Source organism: Orussus abietinus, unplaced genomic scaffold, assembly GCF_000612105.2.
Source record: "Orussus abietinus isolate OABI.00-Male unplaced genomic scaffold, Oabi_2.0 scaffold393, whole genome shotgun sequence".
NCBI classification, from domain to species: domain Eukaryota; kingdom Metazoa; phylum Arthropoda; class Insecta; order Hymenoptera; family Orussidae; genus Orussus; species Orussus abietinus.
Window position 1 is genome coordinate 66901 of NW_019394542.1, and position 13580 is coordinate 80480.

General features: G+C 34.0%; 3 protein-coding genes across 5 annotated transcripts; 2 read left to right on the plus strand and 1 right to left on the minus strand.

Moving 5' to 3' along the window:
• The first annotated feature begins 526 nt into the window (after window positions 1-526).
• Window positions 527-1933, plus strand: LOC105697467. The gene is made up of 5 exons (XM_012420815.1): window positions 527-727; window positions 790-985; window positions 1066-1103; window positions 1478-1554; window positions 1658-1933. Exons 1-5 carry the CDS (start codon window positions 673-675, stop codon window positions 1808-1810), a joined length of 519 nt encoding a protein of 172 aa, XP_012276238.1. The 5' UTR covers window positions 527-672; the 3' UTR covers window positions 1811-1933.
• A 1319-nt stretch (window positions 1934-3252) lies between these two features.
• LOC105697466 lies at window positions 3253-8903 on the minus strand. 2 transcript variants are annotated; one of them, XM_012420813.2, is made up of 11 exons: window positions 8760-8903; window positions 7177-7292; window positions 6938-7089; window positions 6588-6857; window positions 6458-6513; window positions 5664-5914; window positions 5138-5589; window positions 4901-5063; window positions 4697-4832; window positions 3976-4556; window positions 3253-3797 (listed from the first exon to the last, which is right to left on the minus strand). In XM_012420813.2, exons 2-11 carry the CDS (start codon window positions 7255-7257, stop codon window positions 3501-3503), a joined length of 2439 nt encoding a protein of 812 aa, XP_012276236.1. In that variant the 5' UTR covers window positions 7258-7292; window positions 8760-8903; the 3' UTR covers window positions 3253-3500. The 2 variants fall into 2 exon arrangements, with proteins under 2 accessions (XP_012276236.1, XP_012276237.1); XM_012420814.2 differs by having other exon boundaries at window positions 8069-8903.
• A 1361-nt stretch (window positions 8904-10264) lies between these two features.
• Window positions 10265-13510, plus strand: LOC105697465 (solute carrier family 52, riboflavin transporter, member 3-A). 2 transcript variants are annotated; one of them, XM_012420811.2, is made up of 4 exons: window positions 10266-10591; window positions 10732-10848; window positions 11032-11298; window positions 11794-13510. In XM_012420811.2, the coding sequence occupies exons 2-4, from the start codon at window positions 10820-10822 to the stop codon at window positions 12869-12871; spliced, it is 1374 nt and encodes a 457-aa protein (XP_012276234.1). In that variant the 5' UTR covers window positions 10266-10591; window positions 10732-10819; the 3' UTR covers window positions 12872-13510. The 2 variants fall into 2 exon arrangements, with proteins under 2 accessions (XP_023288429.1, XP_012276234.1); XM_023432661.1 differs by having other exon boundaries at window positions 10265-10848; window positions 11037-11298.
• Window positions 13511-13580: the final 70 nt, after the last annotated feature.

Sequence of the window (13580 nt, forward strand, 5' to 3'; positions counted from 1 at the left end):
TTGCCATTATTCTTTAATCCTTCCTTTTATGGCTTAAATGTTCATTTACAAGTGTTGTATACTTTGATCATTTTTGAAAAAGTGAGGTTACAGTCCCGCCATCTTTGTCGAATAATTAATTAAATATTTGACTTGGATTTTATGCAAAATACTTCCCTTAAGCCTCGAATGACGCGCCATTGCTTAACCCTGTTCACAATTCAAATTAACCGGAGTTTAGTCGGTTTACAGCAGTTTAAACCGGGCCTTATAGATTGGAAAGTGGATTTATAGACTGGAGAGCTGTTTGTAATTTATTAGGTATTTTACTTGGATTTTATGCAAAATACTTCCCTTAAGCCTCGAATGACGCGCCATTGCACAACCCTCTCCACAACTCGAATTAACCGGAGTTTAGTCGGTTTACAGAGGGTTTAAACCGGACCTTATAGATTAAAAATGGATTTATAGACTGGAGAGCTACTTCAGCGCTACAACAGGAGGGAATAGGTATTACTGTAAAAATGTAATCTCACTTTTTCCTACAGAAATGCTTACCTAGTTACAGCTGTTTCATCGCTAAATTCTTCGATTTTTAGCGGAAGTGCAATTTCTTATCTTGGTTGTTTACATTTATGAAAAAGAATATCTAATTCATAAAAATTTAATACGAGTTAATATTATTTGGGAACAATGGGAATAAGCGAAGTAAGCGTTTGGGCCCTAATTCGTAGATACGATCAGTTAGGTAAGATCTAGATATAATATTAAATACTTGTGGTCAGTTGCTATTATAAAGTTTTATTCCAGAATGTAATGCAGATGATGTACAATCATGCTTATGCCACCTGATGTTGGAACTTAATTTATCATTCGAAGATTTGAAGTTTCGAATATATCGCTGCATCGGTATCGAAGATAATGGTTCTCGAGTGATTAAAGTTAGACAATACAATAACAGTTTAGTTCCTCTGTTTGCGCTTTTAAACGGTTCCAGAAAGGACAGGTAATTTAATCGAAGCAATAGCTTTTACAGAAGTTGATAATTCATTAATGAAACTAATCATTATTCATATAATCTTTCAGGCCATTTGTTATCGATGTTGTGAACGTTCATCAATTCTGTAAGTTTTTTTAGCAAGTAATTTAATAAATAATTTTAGTAATACATTCAATCGAGTAATCTGATTTAATTGGTGTGTGAATTTTTCTTGCACCTAAACAATTTTTATGAATTTAAACAGAAAAGATTTTAAGGGTGATAGATACTTAATATAATTACAGATGTCAAATAGTCGTAAAAGCTATAAACTTGTTATCAAAGACTTTCTAATATTTTTAATAGCAATTTTTGTAATCTTTTGTACATTGGAATATCATAGAAATGTCAAAAAGAAATTACGCACAGAATTTGTCTTGTATAGGCAAAATGAGAAAACAACAAAAGATGGAAATTATGAACTCTAAGTTTAGATAAATAAAGTATTTATCTTTTAAGGTCCCGTTGAAAAGCGAACGGTGCTACCTGACTATATGGATGCTCTGAAGTCAAAGCTTCACAATTTAGAAAATCGGGTAAGATATTTATGTATATATATTTCATACCTAAGAAATATCTTCAAAGTGTTGCCTTTTTCCGTAAATATAACAATTTATATTATTGTTCATTGAACAATAGATATTATTGGCTGAAAAAACTATACCCGAAGTTGCTTCAACCCATTCCGAATCGATAGAAGAAGCTGCAACACAATTGTCTGGTTGTGTAAGTTATTTAGATCGTAGACTCGATGAATTAGCTCCTTTTCAATGGAAAGCAAATTGGATCTGATTAATAAAACAAATTAGATATAGTACATTTAATTATTTATTGTGGCATTATTGCTAGGAGTAATTAACCATAGTATACACCAGTTTATATACTTTAAAGAAAAAGTTTGTACATCTGTGAGTTGTGTATTTATTAACTAGTACTATTCAGTTATAATAATAAGAAATAAGCTGAATACAGTTACAAGTATTTATTTAATAATTAAAACGAATGATAAAATCTTGACGTTGGAGGTATGTATTGTTCATATCGTTTGACATATGAACAATACTTCCCTATCTTAATAAATATATGTTATAGTGGGAAACAATGTAAGAAAATAAATATATTACTTTTTCTTTGGTTGGCTCTATATTCATCGATCATGTAACAAAATATTTCTTAACTCTTTTTTACACCTTACATCTATTATACGTTAATACAAGTTTAGCAGAAAATAGATACAACATATAAGTTACTCTATATAAGCTTCTACTTTTAATGTAAAGTCAATAGTTAAGAAGTAATAAATTCAAAGGGCTGCATCGTCACTAGAATGTTCTCTAACATCTTATAAAAGCAATTGACTGTTATTAAATTTATAAATTTATAAATGCAACAGTGCTTATTGAGTCGATGTAATGGAAATTAATAAAAGCATGATTTGAAACATGTTTCTATTTTAGAATTTCCCTGCGGCAAATGAGAATACCTTAAAGAGCACCTATTTAATGAGAAATCTCTCGGATTTCTATTACTCTGTTTTACTTACAGCTGTACAAATCTTAATTTACATATTATCAACCACTGATACTTCTGAGCAAGTTCTTTGCATGTTTTTTTCTCATTTCTTTTTTCGGAACGTTAACCATAAGTTTTGTACAGGAAACACGTTATATACACGATGTTATGTACAGCTAACGAAATTAAATATAAATGACAATTATGAGAAGTACTTAAACAAAAGTGTCGTATAATCGAACCGGGAACACAGCATTTTTCTTTTTTTCAATATAGAAATGCATATAAAGTACGGTATGATAACGAACTGAAACGTTTTGCAAAAATATAAGTGGAATAAAATTCAGAGGTACTGAAACTTAAAGGAAAGTCAACGGAATATAAATTACAGTATTAAACACTAGTCTCTTTCGGAACCCATTCACCCACAGGATGACTACATGCTGCATCTATGTAAAATGTAAAAGGTACAAAATATCTTATGCTGAAGGTTAATCTAAAATATATCAAAAATAGAAATTTTATGGGCCCGTAACTTGCAATACTTTTAATCTAGTTCTCCGCGAAAAGAATGATTAAATAAGCGACGTTATAAAAATTGGAATTACATTGGTATCTAAATTTTCTTCTCGGCTTTCCTTTACATATTTTAGTTATGGCTACCGTCAACCTCCTGTTTCGTATATACATTTTTTAATCAAATAATGTGACTTCCAATCGGGTAATTTTTCTTCTACAAGTGTAGAAAATCATGTTCCGCAAGTAATTGATGTCATCCACGTGTTTCAGAGAACATTTAGAACTGCACTGCTCAAGTGAAATGTACATATTGAAGTGTTGTCAAGAACGCTTCAAAGTGATACATTTTTCCTAAGAGCACATACTTTTTAAAGCAACAAAGATCACTTGGGAGAAATGTGCACGTACGACTCCTTCAAAATGTAAACGATTCAACACTACGCCATTTTCATCACGAAAGTAGTGAGTTCGAATTCTTCAGCGCACCATTTGTCTTAGTAAAGGTATGCACCGAATTGCTTTTAACCACTTGAGGTGAACAACTTTCTCCACTGAACATCAACGGCACTGTTACTTCTGTAGATGCTTGAACATTATCGGTGACTCTTGATGGTAAAGAATCATTTGAATGGTTCACTATTTCTGAGACATTGATGTTTCTTCTACTTCTTTCTTCCTTGCGTAGCGCAAGTACTACGTTGCCACATGCTCCACTCGTGTTATTGACGTTAATGCTTCCTGTGTTTGCCTGCCATACATAAAATAAACACACATATATACAAATAGACTCTGAAATGCACCGTAACATTTAGGTTATATATATAAAACAATCTCATTTACAAGATGGAAATAAGTTTCTTTAATTTAACGTTTAATCAATAACAGAATTAAAATTTATCATTAAGTGTATAAATATGGATACGTACCAGTTGTAAGGATGCTAAGAAATATCTCGCTGCTTCGGCAGGTGACTCTTGTTGAATCATATCATCAAAAGCAATTCTGTGATCACTCGTTTCATGCAAACTGTCAATAACACGCGAGCTGTAATCCGTGATATTAAATACAGACCTCTGCTCTGCCTCTTTCAGTATTGGTTTTATACTTTGATGCCAATCTGCGACATTTTGTTCGAGTTCAGACTGAGCATTCCTGTCTTTGAAAATATCTCTCACTTTATTCCTAATATGAAACTGATAATTTTGTAAAGTCATAGGCAGCTCCGATGTTTCCCCAAAGGTATCGGATGGACTCGGTGAACTAGGAGGGGTAAACATATTAAAAGGAGATAGTTGGGTCTCGGACTCAATTGTCGATACTGGATCTGCACAGGAAATAGCCTCGGAATAGACATCAGAGTTTACGTGAGGATCTTGCTTAGCGACTGTGGATTGGAAACCTAGCAAATCCATTGTAATACTCGTCACTGCTTCGTAGTAATAAATGTCAGAGCACCGTGAGTTTTTAAAACATTCGTCAAATGTCTTCTCAAATTCTTCAACATCCTCTGAAATAATGAACAAAACGTATAATTTATCCATCCATTCTCAGATAAATAGGAGGAATTTACAAAACCATTTGTTGACAACATATCAAAGCGAGGTAAAAAATACACTATAAAATTACACCCTTTATCGTAACTCTTACCTTTTTTCATCGGTGTAAAGAATTGTCGAGTAGGGGAGTACATAGTCATTTTTTTCCTTGGTGTCTCTGATTCGTTCAAAAGGAACCTCGTCAGACACTCTTGTTTCTTTGGCTCGCATGACAATTTCCGTTTTCGCTAAAAACACATGAAATAGTGATTGTTTTTTAAAGTTACAAGTGCACCGAGTGCTTCTATCGACTTACTAATTCGGGTCTGGATTTTAATAATGAAATGGGACACGGTAACTTAAATTCAGCCCTGGGCCTTTGTAACTTCTCGGGAACTCCATTTTCAAATGCTATAGGCTGTATTATCTGTTTCTTCAAAGGGTTCTTTTGGTTATTAGATTTTTTCTCCTCTTTGTTACTGTAAGAACGAAAAAATTAATGTAATAGCTATTAACGGATTACAGGTCACATTTTTATAAGTAAATACTATACCTTTTACTATTCTCTTTTGTCAACACTGTATCAGAATCAGCAGATGTATATCCTGCATCTATGTCCATTAAATTTGAGTCATTTTCTTCGTTATTTTGTGTAACAGTTTCATTACTTTCAACGGTAATGTTAGAATCAGCTGTTGTGGTCAAGTTGTCATTTCTAACATCTGTCGGATTATTATCATTTTGCAACTCGTGTGATTCATCGGAATGTTCATTGTTGCTGGAACCACAGCTTGAATTATTTTCTTTTTCTTTAGACTGATTCTCAATTCTTTGATTGTTCAAATCATAATCCTCGGTTTCTGTTTGTGAAGCATTGGATTTATTAACCGAAATTTCTGTCGTATCTAAATCATTTATATCACAAGAAATATCCACATTACTGTGTGCATCGTTATCAGCTAGATTCATAAAATCATCTCGGTTATCGCAATCTGAGCAATTGTCCTACAAAAATGAAGGGGATTAATGAAATGTATTGTGTACTTTAATGATTTTTTTTAGGGAAAAATATTGTTTACCTGAATTGATTCTGCGCAGGTATTTATCGACATATATCCTGAATCAAGCGTTTGTGAAGTAACATTGCTAGTATTCATATTCAAATCCTTGTCGTAGAGATCTGTATGGTTCGAATCATTTAGATTATTACATGGATTACTTGAACAATCTGAATAATATCCAAACGTGTCAGGATGTTCCATAAATGGATCTAATGGAGTGTTAGGTAATTCAGTATTTATTATTTCACTCGTAAAAGTCTCCTCAGGATCTAACGAAGGAAAAACAAATGTTATTCCTACTTCTATCTACTATATTATTAAATACCTTAATTATTAAAACACGTTTGGCTAGTATGATCTTGACGTTAATATTCAAAATGTAAGTTTAACGTAGGTATACTATTCACTTTTCATTTTCTTTAATGTATCTAAATAACATTCTATATTGTGTTTAAATGCCTTCCTTTTAAAATGTAGACCAAAGTTTTAATCCTGAATTATATTTTATGATTACGATGAGTTTACAATGAAGATATCTATAGTTTTCTTTTTTTTAATAGTCGAATATTTAAAGTAACGTAAATGTACCATTTCTTCCGCATGAATTTTACAAATTCGTTTTTCATTGAATTCATAAGTTAATACCCAAAACTTTTATAATAATGTATAAATACTATCAGAATCTTCTTATGTCGATGTCTAGAGTTTCGAACATGAACTTATTAAGTTCAATGGAAAACTGCAATTTTTTAAATTTATATATAAACATTACTCTTACATTATTTTATTGAGTAACTTAATTAGCTTCTTACCATCTGGTGTAAATTCATCAACCAGCATTGCAGAGGTTGTGAAATGTTGATTACAGCTGAAAGAAAACAATGAAATCTACGATAACTACATAATGATACTATGAAATAAAGATTACGTCATTTCCCTTACCGAAAGTCATATTTTTTCCCTATCACTTCTCCGTGTATATTAAGAAACTGAATAGAAGACAATACTTGAGGTATGTTATTTTCGAGCTGAGTAAAGCGTCGACTTAGCAATTTAGTTGACTGTCCTTCCTTATGGTGGTTTTTTAAATGTATATTTTTCCCTATATCATCTTCTAGTGCAATTGGCTCAAAGTCGTTGAAATTGATAACCGATCTCCTTGAATGATGCTTTTTATCCTTTTTTGAATCATTCTGTGACAAAGCTTCCGTTCTAAATGTGAGAAACAAAATGGAATATTTTTAATTAATGTTTAAGACCTTTAGAATCGAGTTAAAATAGCCAAAACTTACTCAAGAAACGATTTTTGCAAGCAAACTGCATCGTTGAACAGGTACTCCACGCGTCTAATGTAAACATTAGAAGAGTTTTGAAGAACTAGTGCCGCTTCACCAAAGTTAATAGCACACGAGTTGTTGAGATTATCACAGTATTTCTCCAGTACCTGTTAAAAATTGTTTACTATATTAATTTGGCTGCAGTATGACAATGGTATAAAGTATTCTATCTTTCTTGTAAATAAAGGTACTACCTCTGCCAAGGGAAATGTCCACTCTGCAAGGTCTTTAACCGGTTTCATCAACTGAGATCCAATGTCCTCTGATGTATCCATTGTCGCATAAAGATGAACTCAGTACACATGGAATTCTAACGAAAACAATCATAATCTTAAAAAACAGAAAGCATATGCTCGTTAATGATAATAAATTTGCATGTAACAAGTAATAAAACAAGATGCGTGCATTAGTTTATTTCAAAATTTAAGCATGGGCATGCAATATATTTCACATCGCATCGTCAAATTAAGCACATTTGCTATCACCATGCATTTTAAAATCTTGATAACAAACGAAGTATATTTTTCTCTCCGAGCTGTTAGTTAACCGTTATATTGATTGCTTGAAACAGAGTCAGAATATCATACATTTGTAACATAAGGTAACATTATAGCAACATGGTAACAAGTTGAAAGCATTATCTTCAGCATATTGTTGAATATCCGATGAAGAGTTTTTTAACATTGACTTAACTTATGATTGCGCATACCTATATATTTTTAGTACAAGCCAATCTGTACTACAGTATTACGATCGACCATTACCATTTAAAGTTTATTTCCAAACTTTATAATAAATAGAAGCATTCGTTTAAGTCACAGCTAAGTTTAATAAACTCGAATGAATGGCTGGTATGGAAAAGATAACAAATGTCCCATTTATCTATTTCATGCTGGCTCCAGCGGTGCCAATTATATATAGGACTCGGTGAAATCTGTGATAACTTTAATGGTATGGTCCGTGAGCATTACCAAATTCTCTATTCCAGATAAAATTTTGCTATATATAGCTCAACATGCGTCTATACATTACATATAATAACAATATACGATCACGCTCCAAAATGTAGTAATACAAATAAATTACCAGAATCCTTTATAAACGAAAGGGATGGATACAGAAACAAAAGACAAAAAAGCTCTGGCAGAAATTTATTTACACATGACGCGTAGGTTTGGGATTATGCCCACATTATGATTCCAATGTTTCATACATGAACCAACACATGTCGGACATGCCGTTATATTCATTCAAGTCAGCAGAATTACGTGTTCAGCCCCTTTCATTTATTCACCTAAATTACTAATTTTACAGAATACAGGTAAAGCTAGTGATACGATAGCGTGTCATATAAAGAATCATCATCACAATTACAATTACAATAATCATAAGTAGCTAATTGAATAATCGCACGGAAGCGCTTTATCCCTGTAAAAAAGTGAGGAAAGAGGTATGATTTGTAAAACTGTCTTGGGCGAAGAAAATCTCTTCTCAATTTGAGGACAGAAACTTGCTCCTCTCATATTTGACTAGCGCCCTGTTGATAACTGACTAAACTGCGCGCGATTCGGTCAGCCGTCGAGTGACATTCCGAAACGAGCTTTTAGGACAGTTGACCGATTGTAAGCTTACGGGCACAGTGGCGACCTCGCGGAGCCGATCGAAGCTTCGGAAGAAAAAGCAGGTAAACAGAACATGTGGGGATCAGCGGAGAAGCGTCTGGCGCATATATCTCATATCAAGGTTCGACTAAACCAGAAAATTCGTCATTACGTACCTGACGCGTGAATGATTGTCGTGAAATTTGCCGTTTCAAGGAATGCCACTTGAGATATCTGGGGTATTCACTGGCATCAAAACACAAATCGACATTAAATCCGCAAGCCTGCCGCCATTTTCTCTTACCTCTCTTGGCGGCCGGGAGAAGGCCACCGGATTGGCAGACTCGTCACGGCCGGGATCCTATTCGTTGGTCTGAGGCGACGTCTCAATTCTCCTGGGCGTTTATTACGTATTTTCGACGGGAGCGCTCACTTCTCGCACTTTCATCTCACGTGGGTTTATTCGCTGAATTTACGTATTCGGTATATAAAACAACGAGATCACCAGCACTTTCGATCTAGTAATAATGCAAATAAAGGTATATACCTTGTAAATTGTTTGTTAATTACACCATGTTTTGTAAATTACACCATGATCGAATTTATTGCAAGTTTTCGTGTTTATCCACTAACGAAGTTGTATTTTGAAATTAAGTGCACGCAACTTGTAAAAAAAAGACCTTTATGTACTAAGAGAGTTCAAATAGCCCACTAAATAAATCACCCTCAGAAAGTTACGTAACTTAAACATCAGGGCGTTTATTACGAATTTTCGACGAGAGCGCTCACTTCTCGCACTTTCATCTCACGTGGGTTTATTCGCCGAATTTACGTATTCGGTATACGAAACAACGAGATCACTAGCACTTTCGGTCTAGTAATATTGCAAATAAAGGTGTATTCCTTGTAAATCGAAAATTGTTGAGAGGTAGGGAGTATAGGCAGGAAAGGCGGGAAGATGGAAAACCGTTAAAAGTAATGAAGAGGACTCGAGTCTGTTCATATTTTTTAAATATGTATTACATTCATATTTACATGTACTATAATTAGAAGTTCAACAATATAATTTTCTTATCATGCCTTGTAAGCATGAATTATTTAACAGTTTTCAATGTTTAATAATGTAATATAACCTCGCAATAACAAAAACTAATCTGTACATCCTAGTAAATTCTTTTTCTTCTAGTAACATAGCTATGAATGTATGGAAAACTAGAATGTCAAGCTTAGATCTTTTTAATGGTTTACTCCTACTTGGCATTATTCATTATTCCTTTTTTGACTAAAATGTTTATTCACAAATGATTTATACTTTAGCCACTTTAAAAAAAGTAAGGTTACAGCACCGCCAGTTTTGTCGGGTAATTAGTTAAGTATTTTACTTGAATGTTACGTAAAATACTTAAAGGAAGTATTTTACGTAAAAAAGTTCGAATGACGCGGCATTATCCAACTCTGGATGTAACAGAACTAGGGTTAGGTAAGTATAATGGCGGCTTCTAACGTCCTATTTTTGTAAATTAAGTCCGAAACTTTTTCTTTGCATGTAACTTAAATTCCCATGATATCTAATTGTTAGTTCTTGGTAAACGATGGCGTTGAGGTCTTAGCACCTATATAAAGTTAGTGGTTAGCAGTCTATACATTTATAATCAAAGGCTTCAATATGGCGCCTCAAGTGAGATAACAATCTACAGGTTGTTTCAAATTACGCCTGCAGTGGTGATTATAAAAAGACACGTAGATAGCTATCTTGTGTGAGAGACAAGGATGGAAGATGCTGAAAATAGTCAATGAATTAGGACGTAACAAGAAGTTTACTTCTTAAGAAAAAAGTGAAACTCTTCTATTGCACGAGTAGCGCAAACCCAAGATGAGATATTACGATGAACGTGATCCCCTTTTTTTTTCTTAAAAACTAAACGTCTAGTCATGGCAAATTCATTGCTTTAACCTGCGCAACGATACCCGGAATGCAACGTGTGTAAAGTTGCAAAGTGGAATGAAGGTTACTACCTTCGTTGATTTTTTCTCTTTTATTAAACTTAATCCGTACATCCTTATCCTCCTGTTTTTACCATTTTATCATAGGTTAGTTTATAAGTAACGTTTATGTTACTATATTAAATTTTTTGTACTTTGACAAAGGGACGGTACACTATATTCGAGTCACTATGATTTCTCTACTCCGTTATGGTATGAATTGAGAGATTGAGAATATGAGGAATAGTTATGGATGAAGTTTTCGTCATCAAAGGTGTCGAGGTAATTTCTTAGAATTTCTTACATTGGGACGGATGCTTCCGAAAGATAATCTGAACCCGGATTTAATTAGATATGTATACTGAGCATACCGTTAATATGTCACATTGTAATTATATAAATTATATATGAAAGACGTGAAGTACGTTCCAGGGAAAATGACTAATGTTCGTTTTTCTTATTTAGTGCAGCTGATACTTGCGGAGTAGCAAACATGAATTGTTCAAAAGGTACGAGAAAAACCATAAGTCAACGGCTTAGCAACAGAAAGATCGTCGTTGATGTTTTGGCCCTCATGTTCGGAATGGGAGCATGGATGGGTATCAATGGTATTTTTGTGCAATTACCTCTATTGGTGAATAATACTCCAGAAGGATGGAACCTTCCCGCATATATGGTCATATTAGTACAAGTTGCCAATCTGGGTCCGATTCTTTATACATTATATGTAAAGTAAGTTTTGCGTTCTTTTAATTCATCATAAGAAATTATATTATAGTAGAAAGTAAACCTCGATGGAAATAAAGTTATCTAATAAGGTTAAAGGTGCATATAAGGAACGTTATAAGATTTAATACAGATACCATTAACATTTTGATTATGTCCATTAAATTTGTGCATTTTAAAAAGTTAAAATCCACAGATAGAGATATAGATTTTCTAAAGGGTTATAAATTTTCATAACATTTAGCTTTGCATTAGCAATTGTTTTTGCATAATTCCAAGGAAAGAGTTTCAAAATTGTTTGGTTAGAAAATAATGGTAAGTTAGATTTTAAAAAAGATGAGGGTATATCAGATGGGAAATGTACAATTTTATATGGATCTGTTGATTTTAATACGGCAAAGTTAAGTAAACTTTAAACATAATGGCGAGACTGAAGAACGTGCTTCATCTATTAAAAGTATTTACTAAAAGTAAGGAATGTGCTTCGTTTTCTTTTTTCAGATATACCAGACGGCGATACGATCATTTAATAATCTACGGTCTTCTAGGGACAGCTGCGTTATCAACGTTTGCCTTAATCTGCAGTTATGATAAGACATCAGTGATATTCGGTGGAGAGCACTCCACCGTCTTGCTTGGATTAATGTTCTTAATCGCTGTAGTTGGTTGCACGAGTTCTGTTCTTTTTATGCCTTATATGAGGAATTACCGGGAGATTTATTTATTGTCATATTTAGTAGGAGAAGGGCTGAGTGGTTTTGTGCCGAGTATCGTAGCATTGGTACAGGGTGTCGGCGGTAATCCTGAGTGTGTTAACGCAACTATACCAGAAATTGGTGCTACCAAAGTAGCACGATACCCTGATCCTAGGTTCTCGACGCAAACGTTTTTCGTCTTCCTTGGGATCTCTTTGTCCCTCAGCTTCTTAGCATTCGTAGGATTGAATAAGTTACCGGTTGCACGTGGTGAAAGAGTGAAACCACCGAGTAGCATGGAAACACTGCCGACAGACATGAATAGTCCACCTAGTTACAAGACTACCGCTGGATGGTCCATGTCTCGAGAAACTTATCTATATCTGCTAGCGATGATGGCACTAGTCTGTGTTTTAGGCCACGGTACTTTACCAAGTATACAATCTTATTCCTGTTTACCCTATGGAAACGTAGCCTATCATTTAACTGTTACACTGGCTTCGATGGCTGGCCCATTGGCCATGTGTCTAGGTTTTGTTATCCAGGAGCCAAAAGTTTGTCTCCTAACCGGCTTGATGACATTGGTGCTCGTATTTTCAAGTTTCGTTTACTACGTAGCTGTAAAGTCTCCATCGCCACCACTGCGTGGCACCTGGCTTGGGGAATTTCTAGTAGTCACTTCATGGATTATAGTTAATGGGCTAATCGGGTTTATTAAAATGGCGATCACTACTCTCTTTAGATCCGACCCTGGCAAAGGGCTTTATTACACAGGGGTTGCTACGCAGGTTGGATCGGTTGTAGGAGCAGTTATCACTTTTGTTTTAGTCAATTACGCAGGAATTTTTCACTCTTATTCACCTTGCTCCTCCGCGAAGAATTGAATGTCATCGGTACTCTGGTAAAGAGACAAGAATTAAATTTAGATTTAATCCTTGTCCTCCTTGAATCGTTTGATGCTCTGTTAACGGAGTACAGTCGTGTTAATAGCTCGACGAATGAAATAATTTTGAAAGTTATGTACTTACAAAACAAGACGTTTAAACAACTGGCACTTCTGAGTTGTTCGTTACGTTAGTATATTTTTTATTATTTAACCCTGCACGTGACTTTACTTAAAAGATGTTAAGAAATGTAATTTCAATGATAAACCTGGGGAAGTACAAGAATTGAATAAACTCTTTAAAATGTATAAATGGCTGGAGGCATAGAGTGATACTTTTGACGATGAATCGCATACAAAGATTTTACTATTGAGTATTAAACTTAATTGTTTTAAGGTTCAGCTGCCATTCAGGTGTCGTCACCTAAAACTAATATATATGTAATGTGTACGTAAAAGTGAAATATTATGTCTTTCATACTTCTTAAAGTAGTATAACAAAAGCTGTGATAGATTTCGGAATACTGTACTGTGCGCAATTAAGTATATTGGTCGTAATTAATTTTTGTAAAATGACTTTGTACATCCCGAAATTGACAGTTGACAGACTGTTTCGTAAATTACACCATGATCGAATTTAGTGCAAGTTTTCGTGTTTATCCACTAACGAAGTTGTATTTTGAAATTAAGTGCACGCAACTTGTAAAAAA

Excerpts from the sequence above, each read along its gene's own strand:
- LOC105697467 (XM_012420815.1), top strand. The coding sequence starts at position 673 with ATGGGAATAAGCGAAGTAAGCGTTTGGGCCCTAATTCGTAGATACGAT. Across the intron at positions 986-1,065 it reads AACGGTTCCAGAAAGGACAG|GCCATTTGTTATCGATGTTG; the intron begins GTAATTTAATCG and ends ATAATCTTTCAG. Across the intron at positions 1,555-1,657 it reads TTCACAATTTAGAAAATCGG|ATATTATTGGCTGAAAAAAC; the intron begins GTAAGATATTTA and ends ATTGAACAATAG.
- LOC105697466 (XM_012420813.2), bottom strand. The coding sequence starts at position 7,257 with ATGGATACATCAGAGGACATTGGATCTCAGTTGATGAAACCGGTTAAA. Across the intron at positions 5,590-5,663 it reads CCTGCGCAGAATCAATTCAG|GACAATTGCTCAGATTGCGA; the intron begins GTAAACAATATT and ends TCATTTTTGTAG. Across the intron at positions 4,833-4,900 it reads TAAAATCCAGACCCGAATTA|CGAAAACGGAAATTGTCATG; the intron begins GTAAGTCGATAG and ends ATGTGTTTTTAG.
- LOC105697465 (XM_012420811.2), top strand. The coding sequence starts at position 10,820 with ATGAAGTTTTCGTCATCAAAGGTGTCGAG. Across the intron at positions 10,849-11,031 it reads TCGTCATCAAAGGTGTCGAG|TGCAGCTGATACTTGCGGAG; the intron begins GTAATTTCTTAG and ends TTTCTTATTTAG. Across the intron at positions 11,299-11,793 it reads CTTTATACATTATATGTAAA|ATATACCAGACGGCGATACG; the intron begins GTAAGTTTTGCG and ends TTCTTTTTTCAG.